A 23,804-nucleotide genomic window follows, 5' to 3' on the forward strand; every position below is an offset into this window, starting at 1 on the left:
TCCACATGTATTACACTAATGATGACATTTAGTGAATTCTCCTTCGCTTCATCATCCCTGATGGACCAGGTTTTGCGAGTTCGTCTTCAGAACCAAGCAAAACATCACAGACAGAAATTTCTTCCATGTTATCTGCGATAGGGTTATCAGATTCAATGTAATCAACTTTTTCCTCAATTTCGTCATATGTTTGCTCAAGAACAGTCTCCGTTTCTTCCTCTTCATCACTATCTTGTAGTGAAGCTTGCAAATTCTCACATGTACCATTGCAATTCGTGCAATTAACGGAGCACTTTAATCCAGCCTTCATGCATCCACAGCCTTCCCGACATCCCTTTTTGCATTTGCAAGAAATAAGTTTTAACAATGTTTCCGGAGCTGGTGGCTTGAGTGTGGTGACAGGAATTAGCCCATTCTTTGTTTTTTTCCATCCCCATCGCTCTGCGTTTTTATCCAATCCATACCACTGCTGCACCTGGTGATAAGTTCGGAACGAATGTTGTCGTGCTGCTGCGTCTGTCAGTGGAAGCGATGCAATATCCAATTTATTTTTATATGCTGATTTTGTAAAGCATCTGTATCTATAGTTGTTTAACGACATACTTTTGACCCCACTGTGACCGTACAATGCAAGAAGGAAGCGTTCTCCAGCTTCAGCAATGATCTCTGCGTCAGAATTTTGGTTTTTAAATACCTGGACAAGTTCGTTTAAATCTGAGTTTTTTCGGAGTACATTTATACATTTTATTTTTCCTTGATTGAAGAGTGCTGATGTATCAGAGCCACTGAAGGCGTGTAAGAATAAAATGTTATCTGCAGCTTTTTTGTCTATGATAATTTTTGTTGAATATATTTGTTGCAAAATTTTTCCTTTTTCGGGTTTGAGAATGTATATGTTTGAACGCGTAGATAGAGCCGTCAAAAGAATAAGCAGATCTACATCTTCGCCGACAACTATTACGGAATCAAATGTACATGAAACGCTGATTGCCGTATTGATTATTAGCGTAGGCCTATCTGCATCTTCCGTGGCTTGCTTGACCATGAAGTTCGCAGCTTCAAATTTTGACTTCAACATTCCAATGAGATGGTTCTTGTTTGAATCGTTTTCCAGAAATTTGCCTTGCGACACAGTCGGGATCATTGTCTCGTCAAAAAGAATGTCTACTGAAGAATGTTTCCGTGATCGTCGGGATCGCTCCACATATTTGATGCTACGGCCTGCTACATCTTCCGGATATCCGTCAATTACGAAAATGGCGTTGGAGTGATATTTCGAGCAAACGAATGCGACGTAGTTATTGCAAATGGATGAAAACGATTCACCGCGATTCCAAACGACTCGGTGCAATAAGTATCCTCCGTCGATGACATACATAGCGTCTTCAAAATTTATATCTCCAGAATATTGCTCAAATGTCTTATATAGAGGAGATTTAACGCACTTGTGCATGCCTTCGTCATTGAAAAGCGATAATGGAAAAGGAGCAAGTTCGTACGTAAGGAAATTTTCAAGTTCCTTATCAGATTCTTTTGCAATGCACATTCTTTGATTAATCGGTATAATCTCTTCTTCTATCCTGATGCCTGCATTCATAACGCCCAGTGCTTTCACTCTGTCATTCCGTTTAGATTTGACAGTATAGAAGTCCCCGCCAATTATTTTTGAAATGCCAGCACTTCCAATTTCTTGAGACATGTGACAATTTATCTTCTAATCTCCAATAATGCCAGTGCTTATTGACATCCGTTCCTTTACTTTCGGAAAAGGATAATGTTGGCACAACCAATCCATTAGTTTTCTTACGTCGTCATTATCACGATTAAACCGCGAGCTTCTCATTTCAACATGCTGCTCAGAACTGGAAAAAGATACGTTGCAAAATTTTTCAACTTCGTCGCAAACATTGTGCAGAAACACCATTCCTAAGGTCCACTTGGAAAGCACGCTGTCGTTGACTCCTCGTCCATGAGTAAGGCCGCCAAGGCATTTCATCGTCCTCATCAACGATTGCTCAATCACAGGGTGTCTACTGACCCTGGAAAACCTGGAAAAATCAGGGAATATTGTAATCAGGGAATTTTTGTTTGGTAGGTTCTAGTTGGCAATACTTTTTTTGTTTATTGATCTGCTTGCATTGACGTAGCATCAAGTGTATCGCGTCCCATTTTTTATTTTTGAATGGAAAATAACGAACAGTTCCCACGTCCATTTTCTTTTATTTACCATCGGATTCGGAAGTGGCGTTAAATCACGTGATACAAACTGGTTCAAGCTGGTCTGTTATCCTGCTGACGTACGTACTGCAGCATGTGCTTCCCACGTTCGGATTATACCGACAGGTGCATTTAATTTTAAGTATCTATGGATGCCCTCAACGTAAACTGGGCATTTTTGTTAGCTTTGAAAATACATATCACAGACACTTTTGGTGAAGATTCACCATCGTTGCTAGAAATTGGTAGCTGTGGGCTTCATATGGTCCATGGTGCTTTCAAAACTGGAATTTCTGCTATATAATTGGACGTTGTTAGTTTTTTCAGGCACAGTTACTATTTGTTTATGCATGTACCTGCAAGGAGGGCAGATTACATTAGAATAACTGGATCAAAGCTTTTTTCCAAGAAATTTTGTGCAATCAGATGTAATACTGCAGTTGCTGAGCGTGCCATGAAAATGTTACCCCACCTAAAGAAATTTGTTAGTGAATTTTCTATTTCATCTGTGGTTTCAGTGTAGTGAAAAGTGCTCTTGAAGATAATCTTCTAGAAGTAAAATTGACATTCTTCTACTCTTTGGCATCAGAGCTGGAATTGTTTCTCACAATGTTCCAAAGTGAAGCACCCATGGCACCTTTTCTCTATGATTCACTGGTAGACATTTTATTAGCTTTGGCAGGAAAGTTTTTGAAACCAGAGGTACTGAAGAGCTTTAGGGAGAAACGCAATGTATATCGATTGGATGTAGATAACTAGGAAAATCTATTGACTGCTAACAATATCAAGTTGGGTTATGCAGTACGCCATGCCATCAAGAACGAGAAAGTACCAGTAAAGTCTGTCCTGTTACTGAAAAATGATGTTAGGACTTGTCTAAAGGTTATGGTAAAAAAACTTCAAGACAAAAGTCCCCTGAAGTACAAACTTACGAAGGGAATTTCCTGCGTATGTCCGTCTGTGGCTTTAAATTCGGGTGTGAGGAAACAGCGTGTGAATTACAGTTTAGAATATGGTCTTCAAAACAAGTCGCTATAAGGACAAGAAGCTGATAACATTGAGTGATCATATTAGTTGGTATGTTCCTCGCAAGATTCTGAAGCACTGTTCTCGTCTTTTTCTCGAGAAGACTGGCGCCTTGATCACTTGTGGATGCTCATTCTTAAGGGAAATACAGTAGCTACCAAAACAGGCCTTCTAAAGTTTGTGAGGATAATGTTGGTACTTTCTCATGGAAATGCATCATTGGAAAGAGGATTTTCAGTGAATTCTAATCTGCTATCAAATTTAGGCTAGATTTCAGAACCACGTTATTGTTTTTAATGTATTGGAATTAGAATTTACTGCTTTCCGCTCCACATTGATGGGTCATCTGTAATTAAATATTTTAATTTATTTTGTGATGTTAATGGATGTGTGTGATCTAGTATCAGGTCAACGTGAAATAGTATCATACGGGTTCATAAATTTACAACATTTAAATTCATCATAGTTTATTAAGTAATATTATAAGGAGATAAGACAAAAAAAATGATAACTTTGATAACTCTAAAGTTTATACAAATTTTCCTAGCACGCGACGACCCATTGATACCTATATCTAATGCCAGTAATGTTCAGGGTTAAATTGAATTTCATGAGCATCTAGCTAATAAATAAGTTATTCGTAAGAAAATAGTCCGGCTTAGTTCAGGGGAGGGCAGTTGAAACTCCGTTCTTCTTGGACCACTGATCTCGTCCTCAGCTTTCCAGGATATACGAGCAGTCTTGCTGTGAAAGAAAGTCTAAACTACGATCCAGTAGCAATACTGATGATGACAGCTACTGTTGACGCCATTCCGGGTGTGCTGAAAAATCTTTAGATTGGGCAGGTCTCACCAGCGCAGACAGGAACTGCAGCATGAAGATGATCGGAAGTCTTGCAAGGACGGATATTCGCCCGACGCGGTAGTAAAATTAATTGCGAAATGCGACTCCCTATAGTCTGCATGACGAAGAATCAGACTTCCTTCACTTAAGACTTGCAAAAATAACTAATTACGCGGTAGCCACGTATCTTCTTGTCCTCTGCGCGCAATTCCCGAACCCAGGAACTGTCACACGCACAGAGAACGTCCATTCGCTCCGCAGTTCAAAACTTAAGTCCCTCGTTCCTCCCGAAAATGCCGACCAGCGAGCATCTCAGCTAGGAAGAATAATTAAACAACTTCTTTTCTTACCTGGCGAGAATTCAATACTCGAAGACCATAGCTAACAGTATCTACATGATGCGAAGTCAGTAATAAACGGAACAATACATCTCAAATAAATGTTCAACAAAGAAGAATAACATCCCAAATATCAATGTCAACTGATGAACTATGGAATATCTCTGGGTCGTCGCACCATGTACAATTTAGCATTTACATACATTACATAAAAATGTATAGTTACTTTTACTTAGATCATAAAATACAAAGCTAAGATACAACAATAATTATAAACATGTAAACATGTCCAAATGTTTACAGAGCCGCTTCAAGAAAATTTTAATATTAATGACATAACATTATTGTAAATTTTCTTAACTCATACCTTCTTGAAAGAAAGAAAAACATTTGATTACTCTTAAAATTTATAATTGACAAATATAGACAATATTATGCAATTTGTTTGATGTCAGTCTCTTTCATTTTTGAATGTTTTCTAAGCAATCGTGCTTGATTGTAATGTTTGTGGTATTACACATAAAATTACAATTGACATTATCACATATTACTACCCTTATAACATAACATGACTTATGTTTATGGAGATGATAAACAAAGATGCAAATTTTTTTTTCAACATCAATTGACAACATGAATCATACATAATACTTTTGTATACAACTGTACCAAGAATAAAATTGATTTGTTACTTAATACTGTTATAGTCTGTTAGGACGTACTTGTTCGCTGACACAATCACATAATTTACAAAAAGTCGATAAGTCTTAACAGATGAAGTTTGCACTTATATGAGTGTAGATCGAAGCACTGTGACCTTAATCACTCGCTAGCGAATTACCATCGAAGTAGCATATCGTATACCAACGATCGTTTTCGCGCATTTCACTCCCTAATGAGGCTGTATTAATTAATGTTAATGTTCACCTATTTCAATGGGTGTCGGTGTAGGTTAATTTGACAATTCCTTATCATTAACCGTTTCTCTTGTCATCTAAGTTTTAAAATTTCATAACATTGCGTCTACACTAAAGTTTGCATCACTAATTCATGTAATATGAATAAAACAACAAATTCATTAAGAACTATGCTCTCTTATATTTACAGTCCTACTATATATATAAACAAATTGAAACCGCATTTTATTTTATTATTTTAAGTATCCCTTATGACTGCATATTAGATAAAGAAAATCAGTTAGTAATTATTTTACCAATAACAATTTCCTATTTTTGTATGACAAAGCGTGCGAAAAATGAAAATCACACTTAAATACCAATAAATGCAACAGCATTCAAGTTCTTGATTTGTAGGTAATATGTCGTGTTGTGTAATGAAAACATGAATAAGGTAAGAAGAAGAGAAAAAGAACGCGATAGAATAAACAGGAGCATGGAGAAGGACATCATACAGATTAGGATAATCTCTTTCAACAATAGAAGTAAACAAATAGAAATCAATATTTTCGCTTTCATTGTTTTGGAGTATATGTTAGAACGAGTGTATAAGGACAACTCTAACAAGTATAAATGAGAGAATAGCGACTAACTCATGGACAAGCAATATATGAGTGCTAGTGGGAAATAATCTCGAGGTACTCATTCCATTGACAGCTAGCAGTTGTTCTTCGTTTGTGGGCCAGCTCTTTAGTTAAATTAGACTTGCAGCAATATCAGTTTCATGGTAGATATCTTGTCCGCTGTGAATTAGGCAATTGGCAGAAAAAAAAACAAAATTTTGAATCTTCCATAAAATTCTTCATGAAAAAAAAATGTGGCATCGCTCAATACTTAACATTGAAGCTAATCACGTCACACTACCCCATTTAGGTGTGGGCAACTAAAATCGACGTAATGCAATCACTGCACGAGATGTCCGCACTGGCCTACATTGCTCAGTGGACAAAAATAATAACGTCGACAGCGCGGTGCGCCAAGATGTCCTCACTGGTTTCTATTATCCAGTGAACACAAACAAAATAGCAGCTTCCAATGTTTAATCACTTCAGAGATGCAACATACATTTATCCATTCGAAATGCAAATATAATTAATGATCAAATAAACAATTCTGCTTCACCCCTTTCTTCACTTAAAACATAACTACCATTTGAAACAAACATTCAACGATGTTATAAGTTACTGCAATTCATACTGTTTGTAGCGTCTCAGCTGTGTTAAATTGTAATTTCCAATCACTTCCTCGCTGTCCAAAGCCTTCAAGGTGTAACAGTTCTCGTTGATTATGTCGCTCACTCTAAATGGTCCTTCATACAGGAGAAACAGTTTCTTGGTAACTTGTTGCCATAAATTACTAATAGGATTTGACTTTTTCAGAACGAGATCTCCAATATTAAGTTTGTCATTGCGTGTTCTCTTCTGTCCCCTTCTACGATGTTCCGCGGCGAGGTGAAGGCGCGCTCTGACGAACTCCTCCAACTGCTCTCGTGTTTCTTCTTGCTTATTTGCGTCCTCTTCATTGTCTTCCTTATTCTTGTCAATTATAGGTAATAAAAGTGTGGGTAAGGCCTCCGAACGTTCGTGTGACAAAATTTCATGGGGGGTTAATCCAGTTGCGATCGGAGATAGGGACTACCATCACCGATGCTTACTGGTTTAAAGATGTCTCAGGATTCGTCGCAACAACATTAGTGTTCTGCTGTGCGACGTTTCTGCGTATTGGTTCAATGCCTTGACTATTCGAATAGAAAAAAGTTGGGTTGACAGGTTCTTGTCTCTGAAAGTACCCGGGTTGCTGTAACGATGACGATGGATGATTTTTGCGGAATGAAGGCAATGATGTTGAACTGGCAACGTTGTAAGCTGCGGTGCTTTGCAGTTGGGTAACTTGCAACTGACCAGAGGGATTTGTTTCAGGTGGCAGTCGGTTCCGCGGACTTTGAGAATTCTTACCATAATGTGACTCGCCATGATCATCATAATACTGCGGTGTTTGCAGCTTAGACCGAATGTAGTCTTGCTTAAAATTCCTTGGCGCGCGTCTGCATTCTCCTTGTCGCGGCGACCTGGGAGGCCGTTGAGGCGAAGATGACGGAGTCCTATCGGGTCCCCTAACATCTTCTTCCCGACGTGGTGTAGTCTGATCCCTATTACTGTTATGCCTGTTTTGCCAAGCATTCGGATACGGTTGTTTATCAGCACCTTTACGTCGCCAATTACTACGATAGTTACCATTGGTTCCGTTGTCGTGGTACCACTGCTTTTGCCTGTGATTTGTTTTGTTTTGACGCCAAATTAATGTGTTTGCCTGTGGTGTACGATGTATATTCGTATTGTTCGTGTTGTCATTTCGTCGTACCCACGGTTGGTACAATGGCGGCTGCTTGTTTGGCGGCTGTCGCTCTCCTTCCTCTCGAACATTCGTGTTGGCACGGCTTTGCCTGTCCAAACGATCGTAGGCTAGAAGTTGCTCACGAAAATCAGATATATTTTCAAAGTTTCTGCCGGAAAGATGCAGCTGATAACGCATTGGCAACTGTCCCAAAATCAAAGCTATAAATTCTTCGTCATTCATAACAATGTCCAAGTAACGCGTTCGCTCGAACATGTCACTAAGATGCGCCTCTAATGACCGGCCACGCTTTGGATCGAATTTTTCGCTATGCAGCTGCGCGCGTAGGTTTCCTTGTATTTTCATACTCCAGTGTTGGCGTAGGAATAGTTGGCAAAACTCATTGTATGATTCTGTGCTGCTTTGGTGAACCTCCCACCAGTAGTACGCAGTACTTTTCAAGCACGAACTCAAACAACGCATTTTCTCTGATTCTGTAAGGTTAAATCGGTTAGCATATTCGTCTAATGATTTTAGAAATTTACGAGGGTTTTCATTCGTTTTTGCAGAAAAAGTGGGCATTTCTTCGGCCCAATGACGCGCAGGATGATTAATCGTAGTGGCGGCATCTAAAACTAATATCCCTTGCCCGTTTGCCGTGGTTTGTGTGACGTTTGCCGTGCTTGCCGACTGGTTGTCTGTACGCAATGGCGAAGCCGGAATGTGACGATCGGGTTGTTGTGTTGACGGCGATTCCACTACACATGCGTTAGTATCATGTAAAGATATCCTGTGTGCGAAACTCTCCAAACGTTCGATTTTATTAATTACCGTCTTAAATTCTTGTGTAGTGTCAGTCTCGTGTTGCTGTAGCATTTGCTGTACGTGAGCGAAACGTATTTCCATGCCAGTTGTGGTTTGCGTAATTGTTTCCTCTGCTACCCGCCTAGCTGTGTCCTGGCACACGGTTTCAGCATTCTCTGTGGATTGCTGTATGCATTGCATCTGAACTTCGACAGAAGTAAATTTCGCGGTGACTGAATCGCGAAAATTTTGTGCTTCTTCGCGTACATTATGTATTTGTGCAGTGACGTGTTGCGTGAATTCAGAGATCTTATAGTCTACTCTCGCTAATACCTCCGTTTGCATTTTATTTAGGTTTTCGGTTATTTTTGCGCTTTGTTCCGCCGCTTCAGCTCTTTGACGTGTTAATTCCTCTGAAATAGTTTTATTTTGTTCCGCCGCTTCAGCTCTTTGACGTGTTAATTCCTCTGAAATACTGTTTGTCTGCAATGTTAGTGACGCGTTTAGCTGATTAGAAAATATGTCAAAAGCACGCATGAAATCATCCATCGTGGTTAAATTCGTTCCCGTCTGTGATGTGTTTTCTACTGCACTAACCGGGTTTTCTTTCTCTTTGGAAAATGGAATTTGTTCTGGGGAATCGATGGCGCTTGCTTGCCCAGTTACTTTATTACTTTGATTATCAGCCAAGTAACACCTAACGGGCGATAAAACCTCGCTGTATGAACTATCACGATTTTCTGCTGAATTATGCTCACATTCCTCGGTGTCGTTTGCGGCTTTGCTTCTGTGGCGTAGAAAGTACGTACCTTCGTCACCTGACATAGCTCCTTCCTCGATGTAGGGACAAGGTAAATGGGAGAAGGAGGACGTTACTAAACAAAATGGCTACCACCTATCCTGAAAATGGCTTAGGACAATCGAGGCCCCGTAGTTGTGCACCATCTATCAAATTTAGGCTAGATTTCAGACCCACGTTATTGTGTTTAATGTATTGGAATTAGAATTTACTGCTTTCCGCTCCACATTGATAGGTCATCTGTAATTAAATATTTTAATTTATTTTGTGATGTTAATGGATGTGTGTGATCTAGTATCAGGTCAACGTGAAATAGTATCATACGGGTTCATAAATTTACAACATTTAAATTCATCATAGTTTATTAAGTAATATTATAAGGAGATAAGACAAAAAAAATGATAACTTTGATAACTCTAAAGTTTATACAAATTTTCCTAGCACGCGACGACCCATTGATACCTATATCTAATGCCAGTAATGTTCAGGGTTAAATTGAATTTCATGAGCATCTAGCTAATAAATAAGTTATTCGTAAGAAAATAGTCCGGCTTAGTTCAGGGGAGGGCAGTTGAAACTCCGTTCTTCTTGGACCACTGATCTCGTCCTCAGCTTTCCAGGATATACGAGCAGTCTTGCTGTGAAAGAAAGTCTAAACTACGATCCAGTAGCAATACTGATGATGACAGCTACTGTTGACGCCATTCCGGGTGTGCTGATAAATCTTTAGATTGGGCAGGTCTCACCAGCGCAGACAGGAACTGCAGCATGAAGATGATCGGAAGTCTTGCAAGGACGGATATTCGCCCGACGCGGTAGTAAAATTAATTGCGAAATGCGACTCCCTATAGTCTGCATGACGAAGAATCAGACTTCCTTCACTTAAGACTTGCAAAAATAACTAATTACGCGGTAGCCACGTATCTTCTTGTCCTCTGCGCGCAATTCCCGAACCCAGGAACTGTCACACGCACAGAGAACGTCCATTCGCTCCGCAGTTCAAAACTTAAGTCCCTCGTTCCTCCCGAAAATGCCGACCAGCGAGCATCTCAGCTAGGAAGAATAATTAAACAACCTCTTTTCTTACCTGGCGAGAATTCAATACTCGAAGACCATAGCTAACAGTATCTACATGATGCGAAGTCAGTAATAAACGGAACAATACATCTCAAATAAATGTTCAACAAAGAAGAATAACATCCCAAATATCAATGTCAACTGATGAACTATGGAATATCTCTGGGTCGTCGCACCATGTACAATTTAGCATTTACATACATTACATAAAAATGTATAGTTACTTTTACTTAGATCATAAAATACAAAGCTAAGATACAACAATAATTATAAACATGTAAACATGTCCAAATGTTTACACTGCTGACTGAAAACTTTCAAGAAGAAATACTGATCGCACAAAGACAGATGTACGACTTTGTTCAACGTTCTGGAGGTGTAGAGCATGTTGATATCACCAAGTCCATGTTACAGAAATGCTAGTTGTAGGCGTAAGGAAGCCCTGCAAACAAAACAAAAAGAAAAGGAAGCTACAGACAAGAAGAAGGCAGAAAAAGAAGAGTTGAAGAGGAGATCAAGGCATTGCAGTTTAAGAAGGCTCGAGTGTTGGATTTGGCTCGTTCTGAAGCAAGTGCAATAGACGCAAAAGTTGAGTCACTGCAAAATTGATGGGAGCTTCCTTTTACTTATGTTTTTGCAAAAGTAAGTGTGTGAAATATTTGTAGCAGCATGTTTTATTTGCCATCAATTGAGTTACTTTGGCCACTTCTGGAAGAAGTTTTTTTTATTTTTTTTATTTATTTAAACTAATTTAAGTGAGTTGAAATACTTTGAAACCCGTCAATGTACTGTTATGCAGTTTTTTTCATTTTCGTGGAATGTCGTAATTGTGTTACAGAAAACCTGGAAAAGTTCAGTTTTAGACCTGGAAAACCTGGAAAAATCAGGGAATTTCATTTACTAGATCTAGTAGACACCCTGCAATCGTCATATCTGACCACGTACCACACCAAAATTTGTCGGAACGTCAAATTGTAAAGTATCCTTTAGTTGTGAAAAGTTCGTATTCCTCAGCTGTCATTCTTTCCTTCAAGTCAAGCATATCTTGCAAATATAAGAGGCAAGACTTTGCATATAAGAAGTGGCCACTGGCATGAAAATAAGGCAAAATTTTCTGGATAGTATCAAGATGAAAATTCCAATTGCCCATTCTTTCTGCCTCGATGAATTGTTTTACAAGCGTGACCATCCGGAAATATTGCACCCATAATTTCGCTGTAGAACTACGTTGTTCAAATTTGACCAGTTGATCCTCAAGTTTCTCAGCAAGTTTTTTGTAGCATTCTTCCTGGTCCGCCACAAGTATAATTGACCTGTCGAAATTGTATAGAATTCTTTCCAAATCCGCACGGAGATCGGTTGTACAATCTATTGACTGCATGACAATTTTAGCAATTGAAAGATGACTCAACATATGCGCTCTTACAGCACGCGTATATGCATGTCCTGCTATAATTTTTTCAATTGAATTAAATGCGTAAATGGTGTTGAAAAGCTCCTTCAATCCGCTTCCAGCCATTATATATCCGATGGATCTCATGAATGACATTAATAAATGAAATCCACCGAGTCTTACAACAACATTACTTAATTTGGAGTCCTCAGCACACAAGGAAACAATGTCCCGCGTTTTGAAATACAGGGGCTGGTAAAACGTAACGAGACAAGTGTGCTGATGTAATGGCTCACATTTTTCAGAAGCAGATAAGAGAACAGTGAAAATTGTGTCGTAATTACTCGGTGGAGCATTAATGAAGGGCATGCATCCTACAAACGATTTATGGAAGGGAAGTTCCGCTGTTGCTTAATCCATAAATCCACTCCATCCAGGTATGTTAGGCAGGTCAACCCATTTTCCATATAGCCACAAGTCCGGAGCGGACGGCAAAATGACTTTTGAAACCGAATGAATGCTATCGAGGCTTCGAATCTCTATTGTCATCAAACCCGTTACGTTTCTCTTCTCAAATGTTTTTAATACAATGGTGCAGAATTTATCTACAACTTGGACAGACGGCATTTACATCGTTGAATATTTTGATCTGGCTCAATAGCATTTCCAGGCGTTATACAATGAATACCACCCATGGCATGAAAAGTGTTATAACCGTCTAATGTCTGCGTATTAAAATCAGCGTTGTCGAAAACAAATTGCGAAAATGCGTTAACATCATTGATATCCAACGGTGAGCGTATTATGGCTGAAACTTCAAAAAGCATCGCTTCGGTATACGAGGAGCAAAATCCAAGAGATGACAATGTATCTATTAGTCGCCGAGATCCATACTTTTGAAATAAAAATGCTGCTACTCCAACCTGCATTGGTGAAACAAAAGATTTCGGCCTTGCTGCGGCAATTATGCAATGTGCGAGAGCAATGCTCTTTTTTTCCCATTTCTCAAGATATGCACGTTTGTTCTTCAATATCACATCGTCAAGAAAAACACGTAAAGTTTCAGGTATATCCGACTCAATTTCTTGGGAAAAATTATCCGATGGAGGATAATTTGTTGTCTCGTAGACCTTAGAGCGAATATCCTCTACAACAATTGCTGCAGCTGTCTTCACAATATGCCGATGTTCTTCTGTTTTGTTTTCTTTTTTTTTTATGGTACCAGGCATCCGTCAATAATTTATAACCTGTGCTTCGGAAGCAAACCACAGGAGCCTTATTGGCAGTTGAGGCAATCAAAATATCGTCACCATATTTCTTAAAGAGTTGTGCCTTTACTGTTTTGATGTGTGGGTGGTATTCGCCTTCAATTTTGCCCATCAATAAATCCAGAGAAAACTGACACTCTTCAGAATTTTGCTCGAGATACGAGTAAATATACTGCATCGCAATATCGATCTCGTTTGCATGCGGGCATCTTTTTTTTATTTCTCCAGTCGGTGGTGCTTGGTACAATTTTTTCATGCACGAGTTGTGATACTGGGCATCGGCAGCAACTAAATCATTCACTTGCTCGAGACAATCAACAATCGCCCGACACCAATCATTGTTACGAGCTCTAGCAATTTCTGAAATGCTGTAATTCATTGATAATTTACGCACGCCATACACAATATTGCGATCGCACAAGCGCGCCTGTTTTTGTTTCGCTATAAACTCTGCTGTTATTTCAGCAGCACACAAAAAACAATGATCTCTGAATGAGAATGTCGGTGTAGTGGATCACAGTTGTGGATGAGAAAGTGTGACATCGCTTCCTCTACGCAAGCATGCAGTAATTAATTTCTCATTATTGTAATGTTTTCGACACACCTCGTGAACCACTATCGATTTTAGTCCCTCCAAGAGCTTGCCCTTACTGTCCTTTCTTTTAATACTATATTTACAAAAGTCTCCACTCCTTTTTCCTTCACTTCACTCACCTCACTTCCATGCAATGGATTTTCACAAATAAAACAGTTCTTCGCTTCCGCAGAAGCCATGGCACTGAAAATGCAAACGACACCGTGAAACGATACACTCGTACTAATGATTCACGCAGAATATTTGAGTTAGGTTGGCAGATGTTCCATCTAAGGGGCCCCAAGGTAGAGGGGGAGCGCGCCTTTATACCTGTGACATAAAAAAAATCTTTAGGCGGGTTTTTCAACATACAAAATATTTTTCGTTAAGAGCATGCTGTACACGTATTTCGCATATGAAGAGCATGCTATACCCATGCCCGTGTGTGTGTGTACACACGCGTGGGTATAGAGCATTAGCTGTACGCGTATTTCGTATAGACCATAGTCTTAATATACGAAATACGTGTTTTCGTGTAGATGTGTGTTGGTTAGCGGCGCTCGTTCGCTGGAACTATCAATTTTACAAAAAAAAAAAGTATTACTACATAAATTATAGGAAATGTTCTCTAGTTTAATATATCTTGTAACTATTTTCACCATAAAATGAGTAGGAAAGGAGTTACAGTCAAAAAACTGTTTTTGGGCGCCATTTTTCCAATATGGCGGCGCGAGCGGCAAAGATATGAGGTGGCAAAGTGAAAATTCGAAAAGAGCACATTGAAATCTATAAAAATACCAATTTTCAAAACTCCCGGAAAACTTTCCAGGTAACCCCCTTTTTGAGCACCAAAGTTTTGTCACAGAAATACATAATACTCGTAGATGTACTTATTCATGCACCATTTAGATGTCATGCATGTAATTATAACATTTAATTAATAGTATACCTTTTATATTAGTTATTCATTATTATTACATAAAATTAAATGTTCACTTATATAATAATGTATTTCAGTCATATTTTGGCAAATGTAAGATGGGTCTACAGGTTCCATGGCAGTTCATATCACCAAAAACGTCACCGTAACTCAGAAAATCCATTTCAGTACTACTTTTAACCTAAATTGATTTGTTATATCAATTGAGTAATTTTAAAAATATACATGTTTTGTATAGACGTGTAAAATAATTTATGCATGGTAAAATAGAAACATGTACATAATAACATAAAGTGTATTTTACAGAAATATTTCTGGAACATTTTCTCAGTTTCTGTTTTACAAGCTGTTGTCGCTACTGACAATCATTGACAGCTCTTGAAATTGATGATAAGGATTACAATAAATTATTAACATCAAATTGCATCGTAAAATAAAAATGGCATTTATAGCTGCATATGGAAACTAAAATAGTCTGCACTTTTACGTCAAACATTGTCACTACTAGCACACATGTATATTATGTATCATTAATGAATTTGCAGACTATAGGCCTATAACTATTACGTATTTGTAAGTAAAAAAAGGAAACATCAAATCTGTATGGAATATGTTCAAAGCAAATACATCCTAAACTCTTACAAAAAATGAAAGTTAAAATCCAACGCAGTCAGGTTTCAGTATTATTTTTAAACATATTTATAATACGGTCACACACAAATATATATTCGAGTATGTATATTACATATAACACTCACTGTACATACCTTTTTTTGTTTTTTTGCAGTATGTGCCAGAAGCATTTTCCTTTTTGTGGATTTCCTTTCCCTTGCTGTGATAATCGAGGTAGTTTCTTGAGATATTTTGTGCTGCCCATTATTGCACATTTTTTTGTAAACAACACACTGCGTACTACTTGGTTGAACAAGTTACACGTAGTCGAGCGTTGCGACCACAATACTGCCTGGCTGCTCAAGAGTGAATAAGTGAGCTTGGTGAGAAGCTGGTGCCACATACCCTTCCTCATCCATTTCCCTTAAGCTCGGTAGCCGAGGGCACAGCTAGGCACGGATCTCGGCGACGCCAACTTTTTCCTTACAAAATTTTCAATGGAAATGGACAGAATGTTAGTGCAGCTTGATTTTTTTAAATCTTCTCAGCTGTACCAAAAATTTTACAAAGTTTTGACACAAGCAATCATAATATGTTTGCTTTTGGGGGGGGGGTGTCTCAGGAAACATTTGCATTTTCCGAAGAAGCATAAACCTCAATATGTGATTGCTATTCTAAGCTAGTATTTTTAAAACTCGCTATTCAAAATATACTTATACAAATACAGTGTAAACTCTATATAATGACACTTAACAGACTGAGCATTTTTCAGCGTTATAGAGAGTGGTCATTAAATGGAAAGAAATAAAGATACCATTTTACTATTATATAATAATTTGTATTTACTAATATAGTACACATTTTACACACAAACATTAATATTCATACAAATAACAACACTTATTGCATATAGGTAGTCTGTTATCTTTGTCTGATGGTTTTGCTGCTCCAATATTTTAGTTGTATTTTCTTATTATTTTACTGATATCTTGAGATACTGCTGCTTCACCATGATTATATCAAAAGTATTTTTCTAATAGTTTCGTTGCATCAAGTGCTTAATAAAACTTTTTCGTCAATACACAAAGATTTTCGTTTACTTACCATGTTTACAGTTCGAAAGTCTGTAAGAAATTGCGAAAATGATAACTTGTAACAATATGACAAAAGTTTAGTAACCGAGGTAAACATGTGCAAGTTCATCATACAAAAACAAAAGACAAAATTTCTTAGAATCTCCGGTACGTCAGTCGAAGTGAAAACGTGCTAGATAATACAACAAAACAGCAAACAAAAAAAATTACACAGCTGCAGTTATTTTCAACTTCGGCAACTTAGAAAGTACTGCTTAATGATTTATAATGCTGTATTGTTATTAAATAGAGTGAGCGTGACGCTATATAGAATGTATTATTGTATAGAAAATGAGGTAAACCAACCAAAATCAAGCAATTTCAACATTTTAAGGAGTTTATCATTAAATCGAGTGACGTTATAAACAGTTTACACTGTATATCAAAACCTTAATATAGAACTTAGAGACATATGTCACAAAACATGTGTAATTTAAAAATTTAATTAACATATTGTTCAAACAGAATTGTTTTAGGTGAAGCAAGCGTCTTTTGCATAACACAAAATCCTCCTTAATCATAAATGAATAAACAACCACAGAAAAAAGTTATTTAAAGTCATGTACAAACTAAATTTGTGAAGATGAACTGCGCGAGCATAAATGATACATTTTCTATACACAACCATCATGTTATCAGTTTTTATTTGCTGTCCTGTAAAGAATTAAACACTATCCACTAGAGTTGTAAATGCAGAACTGTCTCTGCCTCACGCCTAGCTAAGAGGTTGACATAAGCCCCTGTCCGTCTCCCCCGCTCTCAACCGCGAGGGGGTGGGTGACATTCCAGGAAGGAGCTGGCGACGTGGCAGCCTGCCTTCGCCACCCTGCGCGTTATTCTCTCCCCCCTGGTGCGCCCCGCCCAAACCATGTGCTGGAGCCTCGCATCTGTTTCAATTACAAAAAAGTGTGCTGTGACTTTGTTTTTATAGTATCAGCCTTGCTGCCATTTTTAAAGAGTTAAACTCAGTCAGTAGTGTAGTGTGGCTGCTTAAGTGATTAAATGAATAGCCAGAAATCTATGATACTTTGAGTATTGTATCATATTATATCGCCATCTTGAAGTAAAAAATTAAAACTTTAAATCTACTTTATGATTTTTGTTTGACACTGTTATCACAAAAATTGTGGAAATCACACGTAAATTCTTTTTGCATTTAAATGCCTATCCCGCAGCGGGACTTAATATGGTTGAAGTCCGGTCGTAATGACACCCCGAAGAATTCATAACCCATTCCCTCCACTGCCTCCAACGATAAGCCTTTCTGGCTACTATTTTATTTATTCTTAAACTTTACTATCCTTGATCTTCGTCTTGCTATAATTTATATCATTCATTTGAACTGCTAAACAGTAAGCTTAAAGGTCCCAGGATGCTCCTCAGTAACTTTCAACAACTGTATTAAACTCTGACCACTGCTTCCTCCCATCAGAAAATACCCTAACCATTTCAACACACACTTGTGGTCTAATAAGCTCCATAATATGCACTTAACATTGCAGATGGTTCTTTGTCGTAAGCCTTCTGTAAGTTCCTCATGGAACTATGTTACCTGTCATCCATCCAATTAAGTCCATCACTTCTTATAAACTTTGCTACTTATTCCTATTTCTGATTTTTAAAGTTTATCATCTAAGACTTATTTTATAATAGTGCCTTTCAATGATTTACAATGAAGCTGATGTTTATAAATAATATCTAAAGTTGTTATACTCCACAAAATTTTTGTCCTAATAACCTGTAAATGTTGAATGTCATGGCAGATTATAACTGAGCATGATAAATTAACTGCATAAGTTTTATTGGTACCTAGGCTCAATACCACATTTTTACTTTTGCTTAATGGCCAAAAAATATTGCAAATGTGTTGTTGTTGTTGTTGTTGTTGTTGTTGTTGTTGTTGTTGTTGTTGTTGTTGTTGTTGTTATTGTGTTTTTTTTTTTTTTTTACTAATTAAGGTTGTAGAGTTGTAGCTTCTGAAATTGAGGGTTAATATATTAATTATTTCCTGGAATTCGCAATTCTACAACCTTCACAGTTAAAAAACCAATTGTAATATTTCAATGCCCTGTCCAGGAAACTATGTGGTAATGTTCCTTCATGCTGATACAATTCATTTAGTATACATATTTATTTCACTTCATTGGAATAAGCTATGACTTTAAACATTTACTTCTCTTTGTTTTCGGTCAATCAGGTTTGGCCTAGTTGAATTTTTAGACTTGAGAGATTTTTTTTTCTGTGATTAGAAAGTGCCATTGATGTTTTGTTATGGCTATTAAAGGGGATTGTGTATAGTTTATAAAATCTTTACCATTGGTTGACTGAGTTCAAGCTGAGCAGCAAGTTTGGAGGGAACACCTAGATACTTTTTTTTTCCCTGAAATAATTTAGTGATCTGTGGTTAGATTACTTACCTCCCATCAAAGCAATCAAGGTTTAATTGGCGATCAGGGCAAACACGTTTTTTTCACAAGTTGTAAATGCTGCGGGCTCTGCAGTGAGGTGGTTGATTGGCTCTGGGTACTCCCGTTCCCTCCATTAATGCATCTGTCAATCCTGAATCTCACAATGTCACCCTTTATTGGCCTGCAGTGATCTTGTTTCATTTAGAAATTAAATCCTGGTTAATTTATTTTTTCATTCATTTGCAGCCAGCACTCTTGAATTTTAAGATTTTGAGAATGTGAAATGATCCAACCACCATTTTAGGGGAATATTTATGTAAACAACTGTTGGTAAACATAAAAAGAATTTTTTTATATTGGTCTACCTAAGTCCAACAGTTATTTTATTACTTAAGTATGACGTGTTTTTTAAAATCATATTTAATACTCTGTATCCTTAATTTTTTTTTATTAAAATTTAACGGAATTCAAAATTCTGTTTTTTGAAACTTACACCTAGGATTTGACCACATACAATTTTCATGGGCAAATTTTTTTTTTTTTTTTCAGGAGAAAATCGTGTTTATTTCACAGCACACAAGTTGGTTTTGTTTGGCAAGACAGTGGATCAGAACCAAAAACTTCCGGAGGTGATACAGGTGGGCGACCTTGTGTATTTTGATGCCATGCCGATGCACTCGCAAGGCAACGTCAAGTCGTGTAGCTGGTTTGCGACTCTTGTCTGGAAGGGGCGACGACCAAACATATGCAAGTCTGAGGTGTCCACAGACATCGGACTGAAGCACCTGTTGACAGATGGAAGCAATTTACAGCAGATGTTGTATCAGGTTAGAGCTGTTCTGAACTTTGGTGCATCAATTAGATGGTAATTAAAATAACACTCGATTATTAAAAATTCCGTTGCTGTGTCGAGTAAGACCCAGACCATTATAATTGAGTTAGAATTTATCTGCTCCCATAGTTAAATAGTTCTCAAGTTCAGTTGCGAGACTTTCCAGGGAAATCTTTAGCAATACAATACTTTTTTTACATCATGTTTGTACTCAAACTTGCTACATATGGCCGCTGTTGGTGACACTTTGTTGTTGTGATAATATGTTAAATGTGTTAGTCATGATGAAGTGGCTATTTGTTCATGTAATATCAGTTTATGTAATAACCTACCACTTTTTTTGTTACATTTTTCAGTTTGCATCTGATCCCAATGCGATGTTCGTAAAGACTGAAGCCAGAGTAATGTTCCTCATCAACAATGAGTTCGGAGTAGCCATGCTTTTGATGAAGCATAACATATCGATGAGTGCACTGTTCCACAGAAGTGTGTGTTATTTGTTGGGACATAGCCTTAAGCATTGTAATCTCCAGAAATTCCTGAAAGAAGGTGAGGCTTTAACGTCACTCTTCACACTTGAATAATATTTATTTATATGACGGAGCAAGGTGGTACATTATTTGAACACTGTTCTATGGTTAGATAATTATTCCGCCAATCTGGTTTCAGTTTTCCTTGGCTTTGCAAAATTAAAGCTGGAGTGTGACAGAAGGTGATACAAGTTCAGTAAAGTGTCACCTACACTAGTGGACATGTTAAATATTTTGCCGCTAACCACACTACAACGGTTATGCTCGTTTCTTTTGCAAGATTATTGACAGTCTGTGTTCTACTTTTAAAATGACTGCAAGTAGGTTTGCACTATTTGGCAAATAATTTTGTTTGGCTGATAGCCACTAAAAAAAAAAGGAAAATTGGGGTCTTAAAAGTGGCTTTTAGAACAAAATCTTTATAGAGACATGTCACTGCTGAGAGAGCTGAAAGTCTCAAAGCCAATAGATCAGCATGATTGTTTGAGGACGAATCTGATGTTAAATCTTGCAACAAAAAAAGCTATAAAAATAACTAACTTTTAGTAGTATGTATTTGTAATGGCATTGACATGTTTCGTACTCCTAATGTCCCACATTGGTCAAAGAGTGTGATATAAGTTAATGGTAAAGGGCTTTCAAAATAGTGGTAAGTGATTTTATGCTATGTATTTGTACTTGTCTAGTACTTATTAAGTTTTGAGGAAGCTGTAGTATAGTCTTTTCCCATCAAGTACAAGTAACTTGACTTTCAAGCAGTCAAGCTGAAGCTGCTGACAGTTTTTTAGAGTCTATCTCTACCCAAAATAACTTCCAAGCACATGTTGAGATAATTTCTTACCATAGGACATTGCAAATTCCTTTTCCAAGTCCATTTGATGGTTTTTTTCTGTAGTGTCTAATGACCATATTTTTGGTTGATAGCTAAAGCAATACCCACATGTTTATGGGTTCTATTTCTTTGTGAAAATGACACTAGAATTATATAAACAGATCAGGGTTACTACAAATCTGAAAAATTTGGAACATAGAGGGAAATTTGAATGTGGTTAATGGTAAAACATAAAAATGATGGGGGATATGTAGAAAGTTTACTGAAAACAATAATTTTATGTTTTAAATTTTGATCTTTAATACAATTAAATAATTTCTTTTCAGAACTAAAATACTGATTATCTTGTAAAAACTATAACTATGAGTGCCAATAATATAATTTTGATTTTTGGAGAATATGTTATTAAATGAAATAAATATCTTTCTATAGAAGAGTAAATAAACATCCGACATTCATTGGTCTGCACATTCTGTTATCTAGTGCTTATTAAACCACTTTCATTTGTTTTTTATTATTATTATTAATTTTAGGATTGAGACTTTTTTTGACTATGACCACCAGCTATAACTCTGCAGAACACATAAATTTATGAATTGAAACTTTTTGCTACACTTTTCGAGCATTATGAAAATTCTGATCGCATTAGGGGAAATAGTTAGGTACGTGGTGGGGGAACCGGGAGAGGAGGGGAATAGTTAGGTATGTGGTAGGGGAACTGTGAGAGGAGGGGAATAGTTAGGTACATGGAGGGGGAACTGGGAGATGAGGCAGGGGAGAGGTAGAAATGATGCTGCAAGCTTGCACACTTGAATACATGCACACTCGCATACATGCACAATAGCATAGTTTAGCGCTCGCATATTGCATTTTTTTTTTATCTGTGACCTCAGTCAAAGAGAATTATGTTCTCTAAACCTAATAATATAATAAGCAAGAAGTTTCACTTCTGTCGCATGTGGACTCCATGCACAAATTATTTTGTATAACACAATGTGTTATCAGAGAGTTTGTTAAACAGTAACAGTACTTTTTTCCATAGATCATATTGTGGTTTACAAGAATAAAAAGCCCATTTAAGGTAAATGTGTAGCTTGGCAGCTGAATGGATTGATGTAAAAGGTTGGTTAGGTTAGGTCGGCTACATTATTATGTTATTTCCCAGATGCCATGACTCCTCACATTTACGTAATTTGTAATATTTTTCAGATAGGACTCACTAAGGTTTTATTTCCGTTTAGAGAATTGCCTGCGGATTCTTTTTAAAAATCTCTTTTGATGCAAATTGTAAAAAAAAAAAAAAAAAATAGTTAAACGTTTCTCAGTATTCTTTTGAATTAAATTATGAGTGATGCAGATATAACATTTAGTTTTGCTGAAATCAATTAGTTCATAATGTTATTCTGATTCTACTATATTTTTCTCATGTATGTATTCTCTAATGATAGAATTTTTTAATGTTTAACAGGACTGTATATTTGAAAGTGTGCATGTTTTTCCCCAGGAGATCACATCAAGTTTGTTGGCGTTGAAGCACCTCCAGGCCTAATATCAAAGTTCGTTGCCACTCACATTGTCATTGGCAAAGCTCAGTAATTGCACTGTGCAGCACTCACATTTTGTCTTTCAAGAAAAGTGTCTGAACAAGAAGTTCCAAAACACTATTCAGAAGTAAAATAAGACTGAAGTATATTTTATGCAAAAGACTGAATTTTCATGGAACTGTGTGTACACTTTTATGTTGTTTGCATGTGCACTTTTTATTGCTATCTGTAAATATTGACATTGTCGAGCATAATTTTATTGCACTTCAAAGAAAGCATAACTGGTCTGTGTCCCTGATGTTAATAGTATGTGATGCTAAAACCATGTCTCCTGTTCTGCTCATGAACTGTATGGGTGTATTTTCAGTGCCTTGTGTTCCCTAGGAAGGAAGATGAAAATGCCTTTGCGTTGCTCAAGGTGGTTTTCACTTATGGACCCAGTCACACCCTTCCAGTATTTTACAATTGCCATCGAACAGTGTTTATAATCCTGGAAAGGGGATGGGGGTTGTGCTGGAATGTGGAAGAGTTGTTCATTTCTTATTTAATTTTATGTATAAAATAATTTATGAACACCGCTTTGTAGGACATGTTATCTCACCAAGGTAATCTTGATGATAACACAGAAATGCAAGTTATGTATACCATTTAGCACCAAAATGTAACTAAAAACATGATACCAATGAGAAATTTGACAAAACTTACTCATATAGCAAAATTTTTCTTTTATCATTTTGCATGAATTTTGTATCAAATGTTAAAACTAAATGGAATAGAAAAAATTGATATTACATTGTTTATAATTGTATCTCTTATTAATAACATGTTCTTACATTAATAACGTTGGCACTTTTCAAACATTAAAAATTTATAGTTTTTTTTTTTGTTCTAGACATTTTATAGATTTTATTGTTTAAATGCATAATGTGTCAGTCAAAATGGGACTATTTTAGTTTAATAAATATTGTAGTAACATATTTATTGAAAATAAACTTATTTTATAAATAAAGATGATGTATTAAAATAACACCAAAATAACCTGTTCAAACAAAATTGATCTAACAATAAAACCATTAAAACATATCCCTACCCATTAGACTGTCTTGAGACAGGTTAGTTTTTCCCTACTTGTTAGCTTTTTTTATGTACTTGTAATTAATATTTATTCGGTTTGTACGGAAAATAGTGTGATTTGTAAATGAAAAAAAAAAAAAAAAACAGGTAATACATGGAACATTGTGTATAAATTTCTTCTTTCTTCGTGACCTGCAACCAGTATGTTCCACTCATCACCTAATTTAAGCTAGCCGGAGGTGGTGGGTTGTGACAAAGTGTCCTTGCTCC

At 36.9% G+C, this 23,804-nt stretch overlaps 1 protein-coding gene across 1 annotated transcript in view; it reads left to right on the forward strand.

The window, feature by feature from the left end:
- LOC134535583 (uncharacterized) overlaps positions 1-23,469 on the forward strand; it is a 31,799-nt gene extending 8,330 nt beyond the window's left edge. Inside the window, exons 2-4 of the mRNA XM_063374798.1 lie at positions 19,272-19,549; positions 19,911-20,103; positions 22,421-23,469. Coding sequence (XP_063230868.1) covers positions 19,272-19,549; positions 19,911-20,103; positions 22,421-22,512 — 563 coding nt within the window. The 3' untranslated portion in view covers positions 22,513-23,469. The remainder of the gene's footprint in view (positions 1-19,271; positions 19,550-19,910; positions 20,104-22,420) is intronic.
- The last annotated feature ends 335 nt before the right edge of the window (positions 23,470-23,804 follow it).

The sequence above is a fragment of the Bacillus rossius genome, chromosome 1, assembly GCF_032445375.1.
Source record: "Bacillus rossius redtenbacheri isolate Brsri chromosome 1, Brsri_v3, whole genome shotgun sequence".
In the NCBI taxonomy this organism is placed as follows: domain Eukaryota; kingdom Metazoa; phylum Arthropoda; class Insecta; order Phasmatodea; family Bacillidae; genus Bacillus; species Bacillus rossius.